A 14,089-nucleotide genomic window follows, 5' to 3' on the forward strand; every position below is an offset into this window, starting at 1 on the left:
AATGTTCACTTAATTGTTGACAGCTGCTTTGCTTGCACGTGTTTTGGATCGTCTTCGATTTTTACCTATTCAAAAAAATGGATCAAAGAACCTGTATCAAATTTTGTGTGAAAAACGAAATTAAGTGCGCGGATGCATTCCGAATGTTGACTGTGGCATACGGAGAAGCTACCTTGGACCGAAGCAACGTTTATCGGTGGTACAAAATGTTCTCAGAAGGCCGAGAAGATGTGAACGACGAAGAGCGTGCCGGACGCCCGAGCACTTCAACAACAGACGAAAAAATTAATGAAGTGGAGAAAATGGTATTGGCCAATCGTCGAATCACCGTTAGAGAAGTTGCTGAGGACCTAAACATATCGATTGGCTCGTGCCATTCGATTTTTATCAATGATTTGGGCATGAGACGGGTCGCCGCGAAATTCGTACCAAAATTGCTCAATTGCGACCAAAAACAGCATCGCATGAACATTGCTAATGAGATGTTGGACTCTGTCCGCGACGACCCAAATTTGCTCCAGAGGGTCATAACTGGTGACGAATCGTGGGTTTATGGTTATGACGTGGAAACCAAAGCTCAATCATCTCAATGGAAGCTGCCGCACGAACCAAGACCGAAAAAAGCGCGCCAAGTTCGGTCAAATGTGAAAGTTTTGCTGACAGTTTTCTTCGATTGCAGGGGCGTGGTGCATCATGAGTTCTTGCCACAGGGTAGAACGGTCAATAAGGAATATTACCTGCAAGTTATGCGCAATTTGCGCGAAGCAATCCGCCAGAAACGCCCGGATTTGTGGAAGAACAAAAATTGGCTTTTGCACCACGATAACGCCCCTGCTCACACATCGTTGCTTGTGCGCGACTTTTTGGCCAAAAACAACACACTAATGATGCCGCAGCCACCGTATTCCCCAGATCTGGCCCCCTGTGACTTTTTCTTGTTCCCTAAACTGAAGAGGCCCATGGAAGGACGACGTTACGCTACGCTTGACGAGATAAAGACGGCATCGAAAGAGGAGCTGACCAAGATAAAGAAAAATGATTTTTTGAAGTGCTTCGAAGATTGGAAAAACCGTTGGCACAAGTGTATAATATCTCATGGGTATTACTTTGAAGGGGACAAAATAGATATTCATGAATAAATAAATAATTTTTGAAAAAACACAAAATTCGCGATACTTTTTGAACACACCTCGTATTATAGCTATAGATAACGCTGTGGGGGATATGAGGTTTGCGCGCTTGAGTCATTAGTTAGATTATCTTTTTGTTATAATTTAGCCACACAATTAATTATTTTAATTTAATTAGATTATATTATTATATTAATCAAAATTTTGTTGTATTGAGCATGCAATGTTTACATATGGTCATCTTTGTCTAAAAAGAGATTTTCTTTTTAGACAAGACGACTGTAAACATATAGTCGTCTTAATCTAAAAAAAATCTCTTTTTAGACAAAGATGACCATATGTAAACATTGCATGCTCAATACAATAAAATTTTGTTTAGTACGCCGGCGATTCTCGCAGTGTGATAAGCGACACGGAATTTTCAAAATGCCGCGTAGACATTTATCGGCCGTACGAGTTGCACGCATAATTGCGCTTTTGCAACAAGGTTTTGGTATGCGTTATGTGGCGCAAGATATTGGTGCATCCGTGTCCGTAGTGAGTAGAGCTTGGTTAAGATATCAAGACACGAGAAATTACACGAGACGTGAAGGTAGTGGTCGTTCTCGATTAACGACAAATAGACAAGATCGAGCCATTGTTCGTTATGCATTAGAAAGACGAATAATTACCGCAAGAAACATTCGTGATGACATTCATTTGCGCCATGTGTGCGAACAAACAATTCGCAATCGTTTGAGAGAAGCCGGTCTTCTTCTCCGGTTCTCGTGTTCGTGCACAAGTACCAAGACTCACACTCGTACATCGCCAAGTACGTTATCAATTTGCGCGCGATCACATAAATTGGACCGCTAGGGATTGGAGAAATGTATATTTCTCCGACGAATCACGTTTTTGCCTTTATGGCAATGATGCTCGTATACGTACTTGGCGTCGACGAAATGAACGCTATGATCGACGTTGCGTTATGCCAATACGATCCTACAACGGCGGTTCCGTGATAGTGTGGGGGTGTATATCACTTACAAGACGAAATGATCTAGTGATCCTGCCACCTCCGGCAATGACGGCTGTTCGTTATATCAACGATATTCTACGACCACACGTTTTGCTATTAAATCGAACCTGTCGGAACTTTATTTTTATGCAGGACAACGCTCGACCTCATACGGCGAATATAACGCGACGTTTTTTTCAACGACACGCAATTAGACTGTTAAATCATTCCGCCAATAGCCCGGACTTAAATCCAATCGAGCACATTTGGGATGAAATGGAACGACGATTAAGGCGTCGCGAGGAACAGCCGCGAAATTTAGAAGAATTGGGAGAAATTTTAACGGAAATTTGGCACAACATTCCGCAAGATCGTATTGCAAGATGTATAAATATGCGAGAACGCTTGCAAGCAGTAATTGATCAGAGAGGAGGAAATACACACTATTGAACACTCATGCGCGCGCACGCATGCACACACACACACACACACACACAGCAGAGAGGGTTTGGAGTCATTAAATACTGCAGAAGTGACGAACTGCGGGGTCCTTATCTCTGCTATGACACACACACACACACACACACACACACACACACGATGTGCAAAAATCCGACCGACAACCTCCACGTGGTGCACATTGGGTAATGCTAATGTCGGCGGTAGACGTCATTTTTCGGAAAAATGTACTGTAAAAAATGTATATCTTCAAAGTCTTGTAACTCGGTCAAAAAAAATCGTAGAAAAAACTTTAAAAAAGCATTTTGTAGAGAAAATGTCATACTTTATGGCACTTGCATTGGATTTGTAGAGAAAAATTTTTTTATTGAGCTACAGGCTGTTAAAGATACGTTATTTTAAGGAAAAAACAGTGTATCTTTTTTGGGGCATAGTACTAAGAAATTGAGAAAATTTTTGAAAACCATTAATAGCATGTTAAAGCTGAAACTTCGAGCTTTAAAATGATTTTTTGATTTTTTGTCTACGATGATTTTTCACGGAGTACGAATATCATTTGTAAAAAATGCAGGTTTAGCTCCAAAGTTGCGTAACTCGGTCAAAAAAAATCGTAGAGAAATTTTTAAAAAAGCATTTTGTAGGTAAAATGTTGTAGTTTATGAAATTTTACTTGAATTATTCGAAAAAAATTTGTTGGTCGATCTGCAAAGTGTCAAAAATACAAAATTTTGACGAACAAAACAAGGTGTGCTTTTTTACTGCGTAAGACAAGGAAGTTAAAAGAATTTTGAAAATCTGCTAGTAGAACGTTAAAGCTCGATCTTCTAGCTTCAAAATGCTTTTTTTATTTTTTACCTACGATGATTTTTCACCGAGTTACAGTCATTTGAAGATAGCCTAATTTTTGGTGTCTGGAAAGTGTTCCCTATTTTTTTTTGAGTAGTGTACATTATGTCCATAATTCTATTTTTCTTTGGGGTGACTAAAAACGCCAGTTTCACGAACGGTTTAGATACTTTACTGGCGCTACTAACTCTGCACATGCGCGAGTGCGGGGCATCTCTGGCATCACTGGATTAAATAACAATACAAAATATTATTTACATGTAAAAATATAAAATTTTATATGGAACAGCATTCCACGCGTACCCCTTAAAAAAAAATTCATAAATTTGTTTCAATAAACTGATTACTGATCAGTAACTGACAAAATATAATCAGTTACTGATCAGTAATCAGTTTATTGAAACAAGTTTATCAACTTTTTTTTCAAGGGACGTTACATTGGAAAAAAAATTAGAACAAGTATTCGTTTCCAAATTACAACAAGCAACGATTTTCTTTAAAATCTCACTGAAGTGTGAGCTAGTGAGTCATGGTGAGTCGGCCCGGTCGGCCGTAGTGGCGTCTAAATATAACACCTGTGGCTGCACTTGACTCACGAGAAGGTCTCCAGCGGCGCGGCCACCTAGCGGTGGTGCCAGCACTCACTTGTTTGCGTGGAGTCTTAAGGTGCCTACTGATGGACGCGGCAAATGCCGCGCGCGGCAACGCGGCAGTTCAGAAAGAACTAGATTCTAGAGGCTTCTAATTCCATGCCGCCAGCCGCGTGAACGCGGCGTTGTTGCATTTGCCGCGTCCATCGTAGGCACCTTAACCACTATTCTTCAATACAAACTTCAAAGAAAAATATCTCGATTATAATTTTAATATCATTGTCGGCATTGTAATTAATTTAATCAGCAAATCATGTCAGTGAAAATAAAAATGCATGAGTGGTTAGTGCAGTGCACTCATGTAATGGCAGAAGCTGATCGATGTGACAAGCTGCTTGGATCATTAGCTTTGTTATTAGCTAAAAAAAATAAACGAGACAAGAAAAAGAAACGTTTCTGGGTTGCGCCAATTTTTAAAAAACGCTATGAGCATGGTTTTTACCATGCCTTGCTGCCAACATTGCGATTGGAAGATTTGCGCTTTCATAATTATTTTCGGATGTTAACTGTGCAATATGAAGAATTGTTAACCATTGTAGGCCCACATCTAGAGAGACAGTACGTCGTGCGAGAGCCGATAAGTGCAGCAGAACGATTGACGTTAACATTACGGTAAACATCTTTTGTTTTTTCTTCAGTTATATGAATGTAAATGTTGCATTACAGAGTAGCACATCTATATGTTATCAATTATCACGTTTCAGATTTCTGGCAGCTGGTGACTCCATGTCTTCAATGACATATCAATATTTGGTAGGTTTGACTACTGTAAGCAATATTATTGCTACAACGTGCCAAATTATTTGGGAACAGCTGTGTCCTTTGGTTCTCCCATCTCAACTACTCGAAGATGACTGGCGGAGCATCGCAGAAGATTTTGAGGACATATGGGACTTTCCACATTGCATTGGAGCAATCGACGGAAAGCATGTAATCATTCAAGTTATAATTTTATTATTACGATTGTTTTTAGGCATTATTAAAATATCGAAAGCTATTGGAAAATAAATAGAAAAAACGATATGAGCGAAATCCAATTTCCTTACAGTATGTAAAAAACGATAATCTTTGTGTAATTTCAGTGTCCAGACAATGCTGGCTCCAATTTTTACAACTACAAAAACAGTCATAGCATTGTGCTATTAGCTGTTTGTGATGCTAATTATATTTTCCGATTCGTCGACATTGGTGCATATGGCAGGCGAAGTGATGGAGGCATTTTTCGTGAAAGCCGGTTTGGACAACAATTCGATGCAGGAAAAATGAATATTCCAAAACCAGATCGTTTTTATAAAGGAGGACCGGATTTGCCTTATTGCATTGTCGGGGATGAAGCCTTCCCACTAAAATCATATTTGCTACGGCCATACTCCGGCAAAAATAACCTGACCGCTGAACAAAGCATTTATAATTATAGACTCAGCAGAGCCAGGCGAGTAATCGAAAACTCTTTCGGAATACTTGCTAGCCAGTGGCGAGTTTACCGAAAACCAATCATTAGTAGCGTGGAAACTGCAATGAAAATTGTGCAAGGTACAATCTGCATTCATAACTGGCTCCGCAAGAATAACATGGAAAAAAATGATTATATTTCACCAGGCATGCTGGATAGAGAGACGGCAGAAGGTGATCAAGTACAAGGTTCGTGGAGGACGATTATGGAAGATGGTTGTGCATTTGTGGACATCTCCAAATGTAGCACAAACACAAGTACTCGGAATGCCATGCTCATTAGAGATGAATTTTGTAAATATTTTAATAATGAAGGCGCAGTGGCATGGCAAAACGATAAATAATTACACATGAAACTTTCTATTGATTTTTGAAGAAATTTGGTGTATTTGAATTCAGCACAAACAAAATGTATGTGTGTGTGTGTGTGTGTGTGTGTTTAGTGTGCTACTAAAAATATAATTTTTTAATTATTATATTTATTATTATTATGTATTATTACTATTATTGTCACGCAATTCTGTATATAAAAGCTGATGAATTTTCAACATTATGTGGCGTCTGCGGGCTGGTATATGTCGTTTAATAATCAAAGCTTCCTACGATGATAGGAAAAGAAAATAGAAATTTGAGTACAAGAATCCTATTTTATTATTGTATAGTCTTAGTATTATTCTCTTTCTGTACTATTCTTTTTCAATTTGTTCACTTGTCAGTATACCTTATTCCGAAACATACCCCTGATCGGTGCACAAACCGCATCGTTGACTTCCTCATCCTGAGCTTCCACATCGCCATGAGCTTCCTGAGCGTCGTTAATGAGATTAATGGATTCATTAATTGTTATATTTGAAACTGTCCTGAAATACAATGAAATGGAATATATTGATATTAACTATCTCCAGTATTTCAATGAATGCTTTTGTGATTACTGTTTTTGCAGATAAGTGTTCCGTAGGAAAGACATCGAGTCATAATATTGCCACTTTCTACGTGATGGCTTACTTCCTGAGCCACTTGGTAACTTCTCAAGAGAGACGATTTTCATAAAACGATCTCTCAAGTTTTTCCACTTTTTTTTTACGTCGTCGACAGAACATTCGCCTGTAATAATAAAATCATACATTTTGTACTATTATATATCATTTTAATTCTATACAGTTTTCATAAATAATTATCTTCCTTTCCTTCTTTCTCAACATACACACACACGTGTGTGTGTGTGTATGTGTGTGTATGTTATACATACGTACCATTTGTCGCATCAGCTACTTCCATCCAAAGCTGTTGTACAGTTCGTCTATCACGTTTTGTTATATTTATTCTTTGGTTCCATAATAGCGGTCGTGCCGACACTTCTGCTATTATGATTTCATCTACGTTTTGTTCTGTGTTTGATGTAAGCGGTTCTTGATCTGTCGGAGGATGTGATTCCATCACCAACACTCCATCTTGATCATCTTCGTCAATCGCACTGCGCCGTACAATGCTTCCATCCTCTACAAGATATTTAATTTGTTACATTCGCTAAAATAATTTTACATCATTCATTTCACCTTTTACTTACCACATTGGGGATACAAATACAAATTTTCATCGCTAACAATTGTGGGATAATTCTTTAAACATTCATGGGCATGTGTATCTTCTTCTTCAAGAATTATCTCGCACATTCCGCATGTATATACTTTCTATAATAACAAAAATATTAATTATATCACCAATGTCATTCAAAAGTTCGGTTCCAAGTCATAAATGTTTATAAGAATTGAAATAGATGATTTATTTGCACATACTATCATACAATTTTGTTTTCGAAAACATGTAAAACATATGTACTTAACCTCCAATCTTGATGATTATAATAAATCATATGTATATTACTTAATTGCATTAATATATTACTTCCTTAATTGCTATGTTAACATTTTTGTATAAAACTCCATATTACACACAAATATAGAATACAAATATAAACATCTACTAACCTTTGGAATCTCCATTTCGGCCATCGTTATAATCTTTCAAATTTCGCTCTAGTAATCACTTTTGCGATGCCGCGAGTGAAGTTGGATTAATCCAACTTCACTTGCGGCATCGCAGTGGTTCAGAAGCCCCTAGAATCTAGTTCTTTCTGAACTGCCGCGTTGCCGCGCGCGGCATTTGCCGCGTCCATCAGTAGGCACCTTTATACACACGGCGGGACCGCATAGCGGCTGTGCACGCGCTCGCTTGTTTCGTCGTATGTTGTGACGGTCGGTGACCGAGCCGCAACATTATATACATACATATAATTAATGAACATTGTAAAATACCTAATTAATGATAGAATATATATAATCATATTTTTTAATAGAGTTGAAAAAAAAGTGAAATCTAAAGAAAAATTTGTTGGAAATTTAATATTTTAATTAACTTGAAAAACCTTTTACTGTGGTGTATAATAGTCTAATTAATATTAATGAATAAACTATTTCACAAAATAATGTACCAAACAGTAAATATTAAATGACGTGAAAATGTATATTTTTTAAAAAAATTTTAAATATACTTTAAAATATTTATTGCCAAGTGAATAATTAATGTGTATTAACAAAACTTTTTGTAAACATTTTTTTTTAAATTCCTCATGATAAAAATTTTTAAAAATTAAAATCAATTTTGTGCTCCTGTAAAAATTATAAATGGCAATAAGACAAATACAAAGGTTTTTCTGTAATTTTTTAATAAAATCATTATTGATCGAGTTGTAAAGCAATAATTAAATTGATAGATTACATAGAAGAGCGTACATTATAGTTTATACCACGTAATATTGCAGTGATATCACAGCAATATCACTTTTACATTGCAATATTACAAATGAAATATTGCAGAAATATCACGAAATATTACTGTGATATCACAGTAATATCAAAATGTCCGCGAAAACGCATCACTGTAATATTACTGTGATATTTCATAGTAATATTACTGTCATATTTCAAAATATTTCTGTGATGTTTATGTGATATTTAAATAATATTGCAAGAAATTAAATAAATAAATTATTTTACTTTATTTTATTTTTATTGTTATTCTTAATATTATTTTCATGTTATATGTAATATATATTAGACATAGAAAAAATAATTATATTTATTAAAACAATACAATAATGTAAACGTAATAAATGTTTAACTTGCAAAAAAAATCTCTTGTATCCTTTTTCATTTTTGTTAAAAAAGATTCAATTTGAATTATAATTTTAATTTATGTTCAAGATTAAATAACAATACAAAATATTATTTACATGTAAAAATATAAAATTTTATGTGGAACAGCGTTCCACACGTACCCCTTGAAAAAAAAGTTGATAAACTTGTTTCAATAAACTGATTACTGATCAGTAACTGATGATGTTTTATCAGTTAACTGACGAAATATAATCCGTTACTGATCAGAAATCAGTTCATTAAAACAAGTTTATCAACTTTTTTTTCAAGGGACGTCACATTGGGAAAAAAATTAGAACGAGTATTCGTTTCCAAATTACAACAAGCAACGATTTTCTTTAAAATCTCACTGAAGTGTGAGCTAGTGAGTCGTGGTGAGTCGGCTCGGTCGGCCGCAGTGGCGTCTAGATATAACACCTGTGGCTGCACTTGACTCACGAGAAGGTCTGTGGCGTTCTTACACTCTTTCACTTACACTATTTATTCTTACACTTACACTTGTTACTTAGCAACACACTAAACATCTTTTGTTAAAAACATTTACTTCTTTATTAATATATTGTCTGTCAAGGAATGAACACGTTTATAATAAATATCTTTCAATCTCGAATAAAACTAGTGATTTATACATTAAGTCGCTACATTTTTGGTGACCCCGACGTGATCACGGTGTGAGCTGAAATATCTCTTGACGCGGGAAGTTTGATTTCCGAAGTGCCATTTGGTGTCTACAAGAATCTTCGAATTTTGATTTCTGGATCGTCTTGGTTCTTCTCTGGAAGTATCAGTTTAATAAAATGCCTGTGGACAGAACTCCTGTTAAATCTGAGTCAACTCCGTCAACTTCTACTACTTCAGCGTCAACCGTAAGCCTACAAGAACAGGTCGGAACAGAGATTTTAAATTTATCTTCTGGTTTTGAACATCAGTCATCGGGTGAGTCCACTCAGATCCATTCAAATGAATTTCGCCTTTTGAAACTTCCAACCTTTTGGCATAAACAACCTAAGCTGTGGTTTGCTCAGATTGAGAGTGAATTTACTGTATACCGTATCCGTTCTGAAGATATTAAATATAGTTCAGTTATTCGTCATCTTGATGAACAAGCGTTAGTCGCGATTTCGGAGATTGTTGAAAATCCGCCTGAAATTGATAAATATAATCAGTTAAAGAAAGCACTCATTCATCGTTTCACGGATTCTGAAGAAAAACGTTTGAGACAATTATTAGCTGGTATTGAGTTAAATGACAAAAAGCCTTCAGAACTTTTACGTGAAATCCGTCGATTATCCGGTGGTTCTTTAGCAGATAACATTTTACATTCGATTTGGCTACAACGTTTACCATATAAAGTTCAAGCGACTCTTGCAGTGGTTGAAAACGTACCTTGAGTCAAGCTCTCGGAACTCGCGGATAAAATAGTTGAACGTGATACTGGTTTTCAAGTCGCGGAAGTTAATACGCAATCAACCTCTAAACAATCTGATTTTGCTGATTTGGAACAAAGAATCGCTGCGCTTGAAGTATCTCATCGTCGTGGCAGATCTTTTAGCCGATCTAGAAGCAGATCAAAATTCAGATCAAATTCACGAAATAAAAGATCTAATTCTAAAGATCAGTCAATTTGTTTTTATCACAAAAATTTGGTAATAAGGCAAAGAGATGTACCATTCCTTGCTTGATGTCAAAAACTCTTACCGACTCTCAGGAAAACTAGAAGCGCCGTTGAAGATTGAGGCTGCTTACAACGGTTTACCTTGCCATCGCCTCGTTATTTTTGACAAATCAACTAATTTACATTTTCTTGTTGATACTGGTGCTGATATTTCCTTAATACCTAAGAGAGTTTTGTTTAAACCATTACCAGCTAATTTTAAACTTTTTGCTGCCAATGGTACTCAAATTCATACTTATGGTTCTAAAACTCTTTCTTTGGATCTTGGCCTCAGGAAAAATTTCCGTTGGAAATTTTGCATCGCGGATATTCAACGTCCCATTTTAGGTGCAGATTTCCTTGGATATTTTAATCTCCTAGTTGACATTAAAAACAAACGCTTGGTCGACTCTGTTACTGGCCTTAAACATTTTGGAAAGATCCAAGAAGTTTCACAATTATCCATATGTACCATGTCTCCTGACTCTCCTTATCACAGGATTTTAGCGGAATTTCCTGGACTTACTCGATTTGCTCCTCTTTCTTCGGTGAAGTCTTATGGAATTGAACATCGTATCATCACGGAAGGATCTCCTAAATTTTCAGTTCCCAGAAGACTTTCTCCGGAAAAACTCAAGTTTGCCAAGGAGGAATTCAAGTTTATGATGGAACAAGGAATTTGTAGACCTTCGAGTAGTACTTGGGCAGCCCCTTTACATATGGTTCCCAAATCGGAAAATGTTTGGAGACTTTGTGGTGATTATCGTGCATTAAATTCGGCTACCATTCCTGATCGTTACCCACTGCCTCATATTCAAGATTTTACTTCTGGGCTTTATGGTAAGAATATCTTCTCCAAGATTGACTTAGTAAAAGCGTACTATCAAGTACCCGTCGCCAAAGAGGATATTCACAAGACCGCCGTTACCACACCTTTTGGACTTTTTGAATTTTTAGTCATGCCTTTTGGTCTTCGTAACGCAGCTCAAACTTTTCAAAGATTAATGAACTCACTGCTCAGTGATTTAGATTTTGTTTTTTGCTATCTTGATGACATTCTTATAGCTTCCAAAAATGAACAAGAACATATTGCCTATTTGCGCATTATTTTTGATCGTTTATTACAAGCCGGAATGTCAATTAATGTATCCAAATGTCTTTTTGGACAAAAAGAACTTTCTTTCCTTGGATACCTAGTTTCAAATCAAGGTATTAAACCTACAACAGAAAAAGTAAAATCTATTATTGATTTTCCTAAACCTAAGACAATTCATGATATGCGCAGATTTATTGGCATTATCAATTATTATCGTCGCTGTCTTAAAAATGCAGCCGAACATCAAGCTTTACTTACTGAATTTTTAAAGGATAGTCGCAAGAGAGATAGAAGAGTTATCCCTTGGAATAATGAAACTGAAACAGCCTTTCAAAATTGTAAAGAAGAACTTCTCCGAGTTACTATTCTTTCTCATCCTGCTCCACATGTTTCTTTGATTTTAACTTGTGATGCTTCTAATTTTGCTGTTGGAGCGTCTCTAGAACAAACCATTGATAATGTTAGTAAACCTATTGCATTCTTTTCTAAAAAACTTGATCAAACTCAGAAGAATTATAGCACCTATGATCGAGAACTACTTAGTATTTATTTAGCTATTAAGCACTTTAAATATTTACTTGAAGGACGTCAACTGATTATTAGAACAGATCACAAGCCTTTGATTTATGCTTTTCGGCAGAAACTTGATAAAGCATCTCCTAGACAGATCAGACAATTGAATTTTATAGCCCAATTTTCTACTGATATTGTTTATATTTCAGGCAAGTTAAATTCTGTAGCCGATGCTCTTTCAAGAATTGAATCAGTTTCAATGCCAATTATAGTTTCTCTTGATGAGTTAGCTGATTATCAAAAAGAAGATGAAGAACTTCAAGACTTACTTTCTTCGAACTCTTCTCTTCAGTTAAGGAAACTTATTCTTTCTGGTTCAACTTCTCCTATTTATTGTGATTGTTCCTCTGAACTAATTCGTCCTTATGTGCCTAAATCTCTTCGCAAGAGGATTTTCGATGTTGTTCATGATCTTGCTCATCCCAGTGGTAGATCAACAGCTAAACAACTTTTGCATAAATTTATTTGGCCATCTTTAAAAAAGGATGTTAAAGAATGGACTCGTACGTGTCTGCCTTGCCAACGTTCCAAGATTTCAAGACACGAAGAATGTTCCTGTTAGAATCGCGATTCCGGATCAACGTTTTCAACATGTCCACTTAGACTTGATTGGTCCTCTTCCATCTTGTCAAGATTTTCGTTATTGCCTCACGATTATTGATCGTTTTTCACGTTGGCCTGAAGCTATCCCTCTTAAGGAAATCTCTGCTGACACTGTTTCTACAGCTTTTTATACTCATTGGGTAGCTAGATACGGTTCTCCCTTAACCATCACCACGGATCAAGGATCGCAGTTTGAAGCATCTCTTTTCAAGGCTTTAACCAATTTGATTGGTTGTGACAGGAAAAGAACTTCGGCTTATCATCCTGCTTCAAATGGCATTTTGGAAAGGTGGCATAGGACTGTCAAGACTGCCATTATGTGTCATCAGACGAAGAATTGGCTAGAGTCTCTTCCTTCAGTTCTTCTGGGTCTTCGTTCATGTTTTAAAGAAGATTTAAAAGCTTCACCTGCGGAACTACTCTATGGAACCACTCTTCGGATTCCTGGAGAATTTTTTATTGAAGAGGATTTTCCTGCGGATCCTGAAATCTTTTTAGAAAAACACAGAATTCATATGAGGAATGTTAGATCTTCACCAACCAGTCATCACATCAAGAAATCTCCTTTTGTACATAAAAATCTTTGTGATTGTACTCACGTTTGGATTCGTGATGATGCTGTCAAGAAATCTCTTCAACCTCCTTATTCTGGGCCTTTTCTTGTTGTCAAACGTATTTCTGATTATTTGTTCTCTATAAACGTTTCAGGTAATATTGTTAATGTTTCTACGGAACGGCTTAAACCAGCTTTTCTTCCTAGAGAAGATTTTTCTGCAGTTTCTACTTCCTTACCTTGCTCTTCTTCTACGGAACCTGTAACCAGTTTGGATGTTCCCGTTTCTATTTCTGTTCCTGTTTCAAGACCTTTAAGAACTTACCCGGCTAAGAAGAAAGTTCATTTCGCAACGTAGTCGTCGCTTAGGGGGGAGTACTGTGGCGTTCTTACACTCTTTCACTTACACTATTTATTCTTACACTTACACTTTCTGCACTTGTTACTTAGCAACACACTAAACATCTTTTGTTAAAAACATTTACTTCTTTATTAATATATTGTCTGTCAAGGAATGAACACGTTTATAATAAATATCTTTCAATCTCGAATAAAACTAGTGATTTATACATTAAGTCGCTACAGGTCTCCAGCGGCGCGGCCACCTAGCGGTGGTGCCAGCATTCACTTGTTTGCGTGGAGTTTTATACACATGGCGGGACCGCATAGCGGCTGTGCACGCGCTCACTTGTTTCGTCGTATGTTGTGACGGTCGGTGACCGAGCCGCAATATTATATACATACATATAATTAATGAACATTATAAAATACCTAATTAATGATAGAATATATATAATCATATTTTTTAATAGAGTTGAAAAAAAATTAAATCTAAAGAAAAATTTGTTGGAAATGTAATAT

General features: G+C 36.4%; 2 protein-coding genes across 3 annotated transcripts; one reads left to right on the plus strand and one right to left on the minus strand.

Annotated features, from left to right (window-relative positions):
* The first annotated feature begins 4,264 nt into the window (after window positions 1–4,264).
* LOC105204431 (protein ALP1-like) lies at window positions 4,265–5,939 on the plus strand. The gene is made up of 4 exons (XM_039456029.1): window positions 4,265–4,694; window positions 4,787–5,024; window positions 5,165–5,615; window positions 5,682–5,939. The coding sequence occupies exons 1-4, from the start codon at window positions 4,336–4,338 to the stop codon at window positions 5,876–5,878; spliced, it is 1,245 nt and encodes a 414-aa protein (XP_039311963.1). The 5' UTR covers window positions 4,265–4,335; the 3' UTR covers window positions 5,879–5,939.
* A 27-nt stretch (window positions 5,940–5,966) lies between these two features.
* On the minus strand, window positions 5,967–7,776 carry LOC120359223. 2 transcript variants are annotated; one of them, XM_039456031.1, is made up of 5 exons: window positions 7,102–7,776; window positions 6,788–7,033; window positions 6,467–6,638; window positions 6,273–6,394; window positions 5,967–6,133 (listed from the first exon to the last, which is right to left on the minus strand). In XM_039456031.1, exons 1-5 carry the CDS (start codon window positions 7,205–7,207, stop codon window positions 6,117–6,119), a joined length of 663 nt encoding a protein of 220 aa, XP_039311965.1. In that variant the 5' UTR covers window positions 7,208–7,776; the 3' UTR covers window positions 5,967–6,116. The 2 variants fall into 2 exon arrangements, with proteins under 2 accessions (XP_039311965.1, XP_039311964.1); XM_039456030.1 differs by having other exon boundaries at window positions 5,967–6,394.
* Window positions 7,777–14,089: the final 6,313 nt, after the last annotated feature.

Source organism: Solenopsis invicta, chromosome 12, assembly GCF_016802725.1.
Source record: "Solenopsis invicta isolate M01_SB chromosome 12, UNIL_Sinv_3.0, whole genome shotgun sequence".
NCBI lineage: Eukaryota > Metazoa > Arthropoda > Insecta > Hymenoptera > Formicidae > Solenopsis > Solenopsis invicta.